Below are 10,585 nucleotides of genomic sequence, written 5' to 3'. Positions count from 1 at the left end.
GCTGCGGCGAGGAACCGGGCGGGGGGCAGCGGGAGGGACGCGAGGCCTGGATGGGAAGGGAGCGCAGGGGCCCCTCGCGGTTCGGGGCCGCGGGCGGATCCCCAGAACAAGCGCAGGCCGCCCGGGCTCCGAGGCGGGCGAGCCCCGAGGGGCGTGGGGGCGCAGACGGCGCAGACAAAGAAGCCGCCGCCAGCGCCGGCCCCACCAGCCCTCTCCTTCCCCCGCGCCTCCTCTCAGGAAAAAGAGGGAAATCTGAGGGCCAAAGGGGACGGTCTTCTCCTTGTGCTCCTCCAGACAGCTGGCGGGAGGTTCTCTCTCTCCGAGGTTTCTCTGTCCCTTGCTGTAGATTGGCGGCCCCCGTGGCCCCCAACAGCACCCCCAGACCCACACCCTCCTCCGGATCGCGCCCCTCGGCGGTCCTTCCGGGGGGGAAGCGCGCTGCTGCGCTGGGACCCCGGGAGGTGCACGCCCCGCGTCTCCCGAGGTGCGGGCGTGCGAGCTCGAGAGGGCGGGGGCCGGGCGGGCGCGCGCGGGGCGGTGCGTGGGGGCGGGGGAGCGGCCGGGACACGTGTGGCAGCGGCGCGGGGGGAGACTCGGCGCCCGGGGCTTTAAGAAGGTGTGGAGGGGGGCGGGCGCTTTCCCAGGCCTGGCCGAGGGGCGTCGCGCAGAGGCGGCGCGGCTGCGGCGGCGCACGGAGGCGGCGGACGACGCGCTCTCGGAGCCCGCAGCCCGGGTCTCGCTCTCCCGCGGCCCAAAGAAACTTTGCGAGCCGCGGTCTTCCGCGGAACTCCGGGGCTCCGCGCCCGAGCCCGCTCTGCTCGCGTCCGCCGCCTCCTCGCCTTCTCTCCGCGTGGCTCCTCCGTCCCGGCGCCTCCCAAACTGAATGAGCGAGCGGCGCTCGGGGCGCGCGGCGGCGGCGGCGGCGGCGGCATGGAGCGCAGTTGCTGGACCCCGCGGACTTTCCTCCTGGCGCTGTTGCTGGGGGCGACGCTGAGGGCGCGCGCGGCGGTGGGCTATTACCCCCGCTTCTCGCCCTTCTTTTTCCTGTGCACCCACCACGGGGAGCTGGAAGGGGATGGGGAGCAGGGCGAGGTGCTCATTTCCCTGCACATTGCGGGCAACCCCACCTACTACGTACCGGGACAAGAATATCATGGTAGGTACCGCAGCGGCTCCGCGCTCGCCGCCCGGCCCGGTGCGCCCGCGAGCGCAGCTTTTTATCCCTTTCCTTCTTCCAAGGGGCCATTTAAACGGGAGCCAGGAGAGCCCTTCCCTCAACCTTGCGCTCTGTGGAGGGACAGGGAACAAAGTTAGTGAGGATCGAGTCGCGAGTTGGGATTTACTCGCCACACAGTACACGCTCCCCTCACGCATCTCCTCGTAATAAGCCCGTTCTTGGGGGGAAACGCCTGAGAATTGGGGGTTGGCATCTTTCCCTCCTCACTCCTCGTCCCTGCCGCTGACACGTTTAGTGGGTCCGTGCGTCTTGTTTCCCTAACCCCGGGGCTCGGATTCCAGACATTTGTCCTGCCCGGTTCCCCCTGAAGGGTGGCGTTGGGGCTGGCGCCAGGCTCTGCGGACGGGCTGGTGACAGACTGGCGCGCCCCGGTCCCCGGCTGCCCCGCGCCGTCGCCTGCCCGCTGCAAAGTTCCCGCTGCTCGCCAGCCAGGATCCCCCATTTCATCCAGTGTCCAACGGCCCTCCTGAAATGGAGCGGCTGCTTCCAGCGCTCTCTGTGCTTTATGAAGTGTCCCTTAAAATGTCCGTAATCGATGGTTTTTTAACAAATTCCTCCTACTTTTAACGTGCTGCTTGTTTTTAAAGTGATCTCTGTGTTGTGTATTGATGACTTTGTCTTTTATCTGCACAGCTTTAATTTCCAGGTAAGGGCTGGAAGCCCCTTATAATTTAAAGGTATCTTAAAAAAAAAAAAAAAAGATCGTTATGGAGCCCTTCATCGAAATTAAACGTTGCTGAGGAAGTAAAATATAGCTCCAAGAAATAGAATTTTATATGGTGCATGCATGTATTTTAGCTGTTTTAAGCTAGTAAATCGAGTATGTGGGGAGATAAAGATACTATTTTCTGTTATTTCCTCTGGCACTTCTGAATATTTCACTTCCATGGTGTTTCTAAGGTGGGACAGGCACCATTTGATTAGAATTTCAAGGCAAAAATACTTACACCCAACCAAATAGAAACTATTGCCTAGTAATCTCATGGTTTCGATGTCTTGTAGGCTAACAATTATTGACATAGCAGGAGATAATCCACGGAGCAGCTGGCATTTCAGATAAACATGCGTGTAAAAACGATAAGAGTCCTTAAGTTTTCTGTTTTCTGAAAAACACCTTTGTGTCTACACTAAAATGTTTTACATAAATAAATGCTTTCCGGAGGTTTACAAGAGTGCTTTTACAACTTTCTTGTGGCATGGTGGCAGCCTTGTCTGTAAAGCAGGAGTCTAATTTGGTGGAATTTTAGACTTTGAAAAATTAATTGTCTGTAACTAGTCCCTTCTTTAATAAAGTGTTTCCCAGGCTCGCTTCCCAAGAATGTTCTGGTGTTTTTTAAGGTCCCGGGACTCCTTAAGTGGCAAGACCAGCCAGTTTGATGGTAACCCAGACCTAACCCTAAGACTGATTGATTGAGCTTGTCACTTGGTATGACCCTTAGCAAAGGTGCTTGCCTGTCATTAGTTCTAAGTGAGAGTGGTAGGTAAGTGAGCCTGAGCTGGGCTAAAAGGTATGATTTTCAGGTTGTGATGGAAGACCATGTGATAATACAAAGCCCTGTTATTTTTTTTTCTAATGTTTTTCACATCCTTTGTAAGATGCTAGCACAGAAGAAAACTTAAAAATACTAAAATGTGACCTAGACTTTGCTTTCGCTATAAAGCTAGCAAATACAAGTCAGCCAAAGACCGACCATAATCACATCCCTAAGTCTGAAAAAGAATGAGTGATAGAGAGTAAGAAAAAAGTGTAATACTTCAAGTTGGACATTGTGTGGGAAGCCTCAATTTCTTCCACTTTTCTGCCATCAGAAAAGGTAGAGAAGTTTTATTATGTAACTTCAACAAGGTCAAATTGTTATAAACGTTGAGAACTGTTCATGTCATATTTTAAATTCCCATTATCTGTTTTATCAAATACTTAGACTTCGAAATTGCCTGCTTGAAACAGGCCTTCATTAAGAGTTTTTCCCTGATAAATAAATAAAATCTTTAAAAAAAAAAAAAAAAAGAGTTTTTCCCTGTAAAATGTTCGACAGATTGAAGAATTGTTTGAAAACGAAGTGATGCTTTCCGGTGTCTCTTTTTCTTTCAGATTTCTAAAAATAAACCTTAAAATTAATTGTGTAGCATCTTTAGGAATTGAACTGGTAATGGAAAAACTTAACCTAATACACATTTCTGATTGGCTCATTTTATGAGAGACCAAAATAGGAGGTCATTCAGCCAAAAATTTTTAAAGCTCAGAAATCTGTAAAATATTAGCTTGAGATTTTATTTCTAACCTTCTCAATCTTTAAAGGTAACAATTATATCAGAACAAATCAGTCTTATCTGTGATTTATGTTGAACTCATCCCTTGGAGGAATGGTGTTTGGGTACGGCTGATGGTTGTCACCTTCTTTACCTGAGAGAATGCATTGAGATAGAAGTGGTATGTCCCTAACATGGAACATGACTGTAGATCAGACTGTGTCAGCTGCCCCTTGAGATTTTGCTGTGTGACAGAGCTCAGCATGTGAAATGGAGAGGCAAATGTCAGTCTAGTATAAAAGTGGTTCAAAATTACAGGTCTCTGTATATGTCATCTTTATTTAAAGATTTTATTGAAAATCGTTTGGGGTGCCTGGGTGGCTCCATCAGTTGAATGTCTGCCTTCCGCTCAGGTCATGATCCCGGGGTCCTGGGATCCAGCCCCAAAGTCAGGCTTCCTGCTCAGTGGGGAGTCTCCTTCTCTCTCTCCCTTTGCTCCTCTCTCTGCCTCTGCTTGCTCAAACACTCACTCTCTCTGTCCTCTCAAACAAATCAATAAAATCTTAAAGAAAACCTTTTCAAAAACAAAAACCTAATACTAGAGCATTTGAAGCTTGCATGTCTAACAGAATTGTCATATATTTCCAGCATTTAGTAGATCTATGTATTTGCAGTTTTGGCAACTCTATAAACAGTACGTGGTTACTTCTCCTAGTTTTCATCCTAAAGGGTGTCATTTGGTACCTCTGTTGTCATCTTCTTATATCACTTTTTTTCTTTTATTCATTCTTCATTAATTAGTGAGGGAGAGAGTTGGGGGGAAGGGAGAAGGAAGGGAGCCTGAGGCAGGGCTCAATCTCAAAACCATGAGACCGCGACTTGAGCCGAAATCAAGGGTTGGATGCTTAACTGACTGAGTGCCCCATCTTCTTCCATCTTTTAAATTCTGTCATCTATGACTTTCTTGAGATGGTATCATTAGTCACAGTGAACTATGGTGTCCTTGCATGAGTATACCACATCGCAGAAACTCAGCAAAAGGAGGTCTTATATACATCATGTTGAATTAGAAAGGTCTTGGGATCAGAACCTCTTTTTATTTTAAGAATTTACTGTTTTTGTACAAGTCCCAAAACATGGTTGGTTTCCACAACCAGCCCTGAATTTTTTTGTAGAAGGTTGCAAATAACAAGAAGATAGAAAATGGAAACCTAGCTGGTCTAGCCAGGTGGCCATTTCTCTTTCCCAGACACGCCTGGCAATTCCCTGCTCCTTCTGCTGGGGACCAGGGCAGTATTGTGAAACATACAAAGGTCGAGTTGATGTCTGCACTTTTCCTCTCCCACAATAACCCCTCTTCCTCCTCTTTACTCTCAGGTATCTACCTATCCATTTTTGTTTGCAGCCTCCTCCCTCAACTGATTTGTAGAGAATGTGACTCATCAACATTAAATTCTCCCACAGTCTTAATTATAATGGTAGAAAGTTGTCCCCCCCCTTTTTTGTTTGTTTAGAAGAATTTTAAACATCACTAAGCAGGCAGATAATACATTTTGGGGTAGAAAGACTTTTAGAAACCCTTGAAATCATGTAATAACCTACCTGCTCACAAGATTGGCTTTACTCAGCCACCATCAGAGAGGAGAGGTCAGACATTAGAAAAAGCATCTGTGAAAGCCAAGAGTATGTAAAGGAGTCTATGGAAAGTGCCTGAGCTCGGATAAGACAATTTATCTGAATCCAGAAATAGACTAGAATCCCTGTTCTTAAGGGGGTGTTAAGGTGGAGGAAGTGTTCTCTTATAGTGAAAAAATGTTCTAAAATATTGGTGGGGGTAAAAAATTCTCTCTTAAGCAGAACTGAATTATTGATACGGTATAATGCTTTAAAAGGGGGATTGTATTGTGTTTCGTAGCACGGTTGGTAGTTCTTGCATGCTATGTTTCCATTCCATTATTTATTTAATCATTTTATGGGGTGACTGCGGAAATCAGCTCCTGCTGCTAAAACTGAGCATTAACCTAAATGTAGAAGATATAATTGGAGAAAGAGCACTTTGTTGTAACCATTGACAGTATCACTAGTATAAATATATGTGTTCTGGAATCAACCAGTTGCTATTTAAAAATCACTGTTCAAAGGCATTGCGAGGTAATGACCTTTCAAATATAGGAATGATATATGTCAGACATAATTTTCGGTAATATACTCCAAATAAAATTCTTTTCAAAGGAATAGTATTATCATTTGAATTAAAGTAATCTCATGTTGCTAAGGTAACTGTATTGTTTGATCAGGTGTGTGGTTATTTGTCCTTTACCTGTCTCAGATTCCAGAATCAGCACATTTAAACTCTAAGGATCATTTCTCTCTGTAATTTATAAGTGAACTTCAGTGGTGTCCTACTTGTATGTGAAAATCAACTGTTTTAAAGCATTTTGCTCTGCTTGTTGTATATTTCATCTCTCTATAGTTTATTTCAAACATATTTTACCTATGTGGTTCAGATTATTGCTTACATCATATAAATCTTGCTTTATATGATTCTCTCCAATTTTTATAACTCTTTATTTTAAACTACTGTTTTTATTTTCATTAAAAATATTAAAGAAAAAATAATGTTGCATAATTGTAATCATATATTTTTGACAGAACTATCTTATTCCCATATTTTTTTCTTTTCACCTTTAAAAAGTAGGTGATAAGCATTGTGACAAGATTTTAAAGTCCACACTATCGACTTTGAAATTTTTTCATAAATTAGGGGTGCCTTGATGGCTCAGTCAATAGAGCGTCTGACTCATGATCTCAGGTCTTTAAAAGAGAAAAAAAATTTTTTTCATAAATTAGTTCATTCAAAAGAATAGATCTGAAAGTATTCTTTTTTTTTTTTTTTAAAGATTTTATTTATTTATTTGACAGACAAAGATCACAAGTAGGCAGAGAGGCAGGCAGAGAGAGAGGAGGAAGCAGGCTTCCTGCTGAGCAGAGAGCCCGATGCGGGGCTCAATCCCAGGACCCCGAGATCATGACCTGAGCCGAAGGCAGCGGCTTAACCACTGAGCCACCCAGGCGCCCCTGAAAGTATTCTTTTATATTTTCCCTCTCTGGAATTGATCAAATGTATAGAATGACCTGGGAACCTTACATTATCAATTATTTAGAATGTATTGCATATTAAGCCATAACTGTTCTTTTGATTATTTCAAATACTATGTCTTTAATGTTAACCGATGGTTGCTGATGTATTGAACTCTTAATATTTCATACAATCTTTACATTTGAAAAGCGTAAATAAATTGAGTAACCAGCACTTTTTGAACACTGGCATTTAAAACATTGTAAGTATTCTCATGCAAAATATCACGTTATTAAGCATTTTTAAAAGTTCTTTATGTAATATATGAATAGCAAAAGTGGGTGGCCTTACACTGTGTCAGGAAGAGAAGGTAGGTAGGCATTCTGTTAGAATGGAAGGTTCACTATGAACAAAGAGAAATGATTAAGGCTTTGTCTGAGTAACGACATAACAGAGATAAAAAGAGAAATTCATTTATTTAAATATTTTGGTTTCAAGAAACATTTGGATGATTAATCTACTCCACTGATTTTAGAGTGATTTATTAAACAACCAAACTGTATAATTTCCATCTTATTGAGCTTAAGCAAAACAGTATTAAAAACACATTTTCAGGAATTGGAATTGAATTCTCAGATATGAAGCTTTCATAATGACTGTCCAGACACAAGAATGGTGTATTTTTTCTAAAAAATGAGTCTTGGCTGTCAGGTAATTCCCCCTGAGGTGATCTTACTTTGGTTTCAGTTGTATAGCTCAGAGAGTCATTTTTGCCCGCGTATCTGCCATGCCCTTCTCATTGAAGGCAAGAGAGCCTCTAAAGGATTGAATGCTGTGCCTGTGGGTTAACCAATTATTTCTAAGATATGCTTTGCTAAAAGTATACATATTTTTTTCCTTCTTTATTCAATCTCACGTAGGAACCAATGTAACACCAGATGTAGGAATGTGTAGAAGGATCAGTACGAACATATACAGATGTCATTGTGTGGTTTAAGGCAGCTCTAATCATTCCAAAAACAAAATGAAGGTAATTAGGTAGCTTTTGGATGCCACAAAGAAATAGTCATAGGAACTCTGATTTTCCAAAGTAGACACTGAAACCCAACTTACCCTTTCATACTAAATTAACTTTCCGTAGAGAAAACTTTATTTGGAAGACAATAAATTAAATTTTATTGATTAAAGAAGACTTTGCCATTAGTGAAGAAGTCATGAGTATTGCCATTGATGTATACAGATGCCCACGTACCGAGTGACAGGAGGGGAGGACCATAGTTGACCAGTTTGTGCTGCACTCACCTCAGAACTGACTTTCTTTGCCTTTCCTGCTCTGTCTGTTCTTCCAGCTGTATCTCACATGTTCTCTCCCTTGGTCCTTTCTTCCTCCTCCTAAATTTTCTCATTGTCTTTCTTCATCTTCTCCCTTCCACCATATCACAGGTCCTTGCTTTTCCTCTCCTCTTTCTTCCCTTTTCCTGCTTTACCACTCTCTTCTCTTGTTCTTCCTGTTCTTTCTCTGTTTCCTTCTTCTCTTCAGATCTTCTGATACCATCTCTATTTTTCTCTCCGTTGACTATAACATGAAAAAATATCAGATTTATAGCAATTATCATACTCCTTGGATATTTGCAATCAGTGAATGTGTAGGCTTTTGTATCATTCTCTTAAAAACATAGTGCTGTGTTTCTGTGACACACACTTGCCCTTCCTTCTACACTGTAAAATCTTTTGGAAGAACGTTCAAGCCTGTGGCTGCTTCTGAGTCTGCCACTTTCCCGCTGTCCCTTATTTTGGCCAGACTATAGATTCTGAAGATTGTGCACAAGAGTATAGAAGTACACATTGGTAGGGAGTTATAGAAATTAGAAAACCGTGTACTAAATTAGCCTGAATCTGAGAGACAGCTCAACCTGGAGATTTCTGAATGCTTGGGTGCAAGGAATCTCATCTAGTAAACTGATGAAGGACTTTCTCTCTCATCACCTCAGTCACCTCAAGTCTTCTCATTTTCTTGCTGGTTTGGACCAAGGTTCATAACTGCAGTTGCCCAGGTATGAAATAGAGCTGCCATCTCTTCTGGTTGCTGGCATTTAACAGGTCAAAAAGAGGGGAGTAGGGGCCTTGGTCTAAAGCAAACACTAGATTGGAGATGTGTTGCTCTGAGGGGAGTACCATAGTCTTTCTTGAGCAAGATCAATTTTGTTGTTTTGTGGCATTGTCTGTTCCAGCTCAGAACTTTAAAGATGCCTTGGCGGAGAGTTCAGAGTTATTACACTACAAAGGACCATCCCAGGAGGCACAGCCACGTGGCAAGAGTTCAAGCTTTGGCAGCAAAGAGAACCGCCTATATATATCCTTTCTCTGCCACTTATTAGTTGCTTGCCTTCAGCAACTAAATCTCAGTTTTCTGATTCTAACTTAAAAATAATAATATTCATATTTCAGGGTTGCGGTCACCCACTGAGGTCATGCTTATGAGGTACCTGGTACCCAATAAGTACTTTTTCAGTAGTAGCTCTTATCATCTGGTATAATCACCCAGCATTAGGTAAGGAGAGTTGAAGCACTACTGTAGGAGCTGGGAGCCATTTATCCCATGCATGCCCATTTTATGCCTTGTCAATATGTGACATATTTCAAGAGAAATTTCATTTTAATTATTGAGGAGAGTCATACAAATTAAAAAAAAAAAAAAGAACAATTCCTCATTCAGTACATATGATCAGAAAGGGCTTCCCAGCCAAAATACATATATGACTTGCCTAGAATTAAGAGTTTTAGTATGGTTTTAGTCCAAACAAAACATTTATTAACTTAGCCCATTCCTAACTCAAACCTCCCTATTCCTAAATTGAGTATTTTTCTTTATTTAATGGTCCTAATAATGACCAAATTTTGTGTATTTAAGTATATTCTAGGAAAAATGCCAAGATAAGTAAATATTGACATCAGTTTAATATATTTTGTCAAATCCTATAATATGTATGTCTTCAGCCCCTGTGAAATGATTTTAAAATACAAAACTATTTTAGCCAAACTCGACTGAGAGAGATTGGTTTTAATAATGAACCCAGAGTTCCAGGTCCCCAAGGACTAATTGAGGAAACTTAGATCCACAAGCAGTTTGGTGGTGAAGTGGAAAGTCAGTTCATTTACAATAAAAAATGCACTCGTCAGTATAAAGGCTTTGGATGTCCACTTCCTTCTGTCTGTCTACTGGAGGAAAGTTTTTATGGGTAGGCAAGTGACTATTAGAGGTTGTTTGGGAGCTTGGAGTTAGAGGATCACAATGGCAGATTCCAGCATCCATCTAGGAAAGCTTTTCCAGCCAACTCACATCTGGGCTGGTTGACCTCTTCTTCCCTAGACAGTAGTAGAGGAAGGCTATCCTATTGTAGGACTTCAGAATGCCTCATTATGTCACACACATTGCTTGTTGTCTACTTAGTCCTTACTGACACTCCTTTTCTTACTGATTCTATTGAGAACCACTATGTGTTCAATTAAAAATACTCACCTCCAAGGCTCCCTGACAATACAATTTAGTAAGATGAAGTGGCAGTCTGCTGAATGGGATCTTTATAGAGGTTATTGACAAAATTGATAAAGATGATTTTTTTTTTTTCAAAAAGACTCCACAGATACTTGGGTTTTGCTCTACTCTTACCCATTTCCTCTAAACATGGTGTGGTAAACCATCCCGTGACCTTGAGGATGAGGGTCACGTAGTAAGTGGGGACCAGGAATTGGGAAGGAACCTTGATCTTTATTTTTTAATCTTTCTTTTTAGAAAGAGAGAAAGCACTCACACATATGCGGTGGGGGAAGAAGTGGAGGGAGAGGGGGAGAGAGAATCTTAAGCAGCGCCCAGTGTGGAGACAAACATGGGGCTCAGTCTCACAACCTTGAGATCATGACCTGAGACAAAGTCAAGAACTGGACGCTTAACCAACTGAGCCACTCTGGCGCCCCAAGAAGGAGCCTTTGTTATTATTTGTACATTTGACTAGCTATCC

At 42.8% G+C, this 10,585-nt stretch overlaps 1 protein-coding gene across 3 annotated transcripts in view; it reads left to right on the top strand.

The window, feature by feature from the left end:
- Positions 1-627: 627 nt before the first annotated feature.
- Positions 628-10,585, top strand: part of RELN (reelin) — a 496,502-nt gene continuing 486,544 nt past the window's right edge. For all 3 annotated transcript variants that reach the window (XM_059396996.1, XM_059396995.1, XM_059396994.1), the window contains exon 1: positions 628-1,156. In XM_059396996.1, the coding sequence (XP_059252979.1) occupies positions 931-1,156 (226 nt within the window). In that variant the 5' untranslated portion in view covers positions 628-930. The remainder of the gene's footprint in view (positions 1,157-10,585) is intronic.

This window comes from Mustela nigripes, chromosome 4 (genome assembly GCF_022355385.1).
Source record: "Mustela nigripes isolate SB6536 chromosome 4, MUSNIG.SB6536, whole genome shotgun sequence".
Taxonomy (NCBI): domain Eukaryota; kingdom Metazoa; phylum Chordata; class Mammalia; order Carnivora; family Mustelidae; genus Mustela; species Mustela nigripes.
This window is presented reverse-complemented; position numbering and strand designations above follow the sequence as displayed.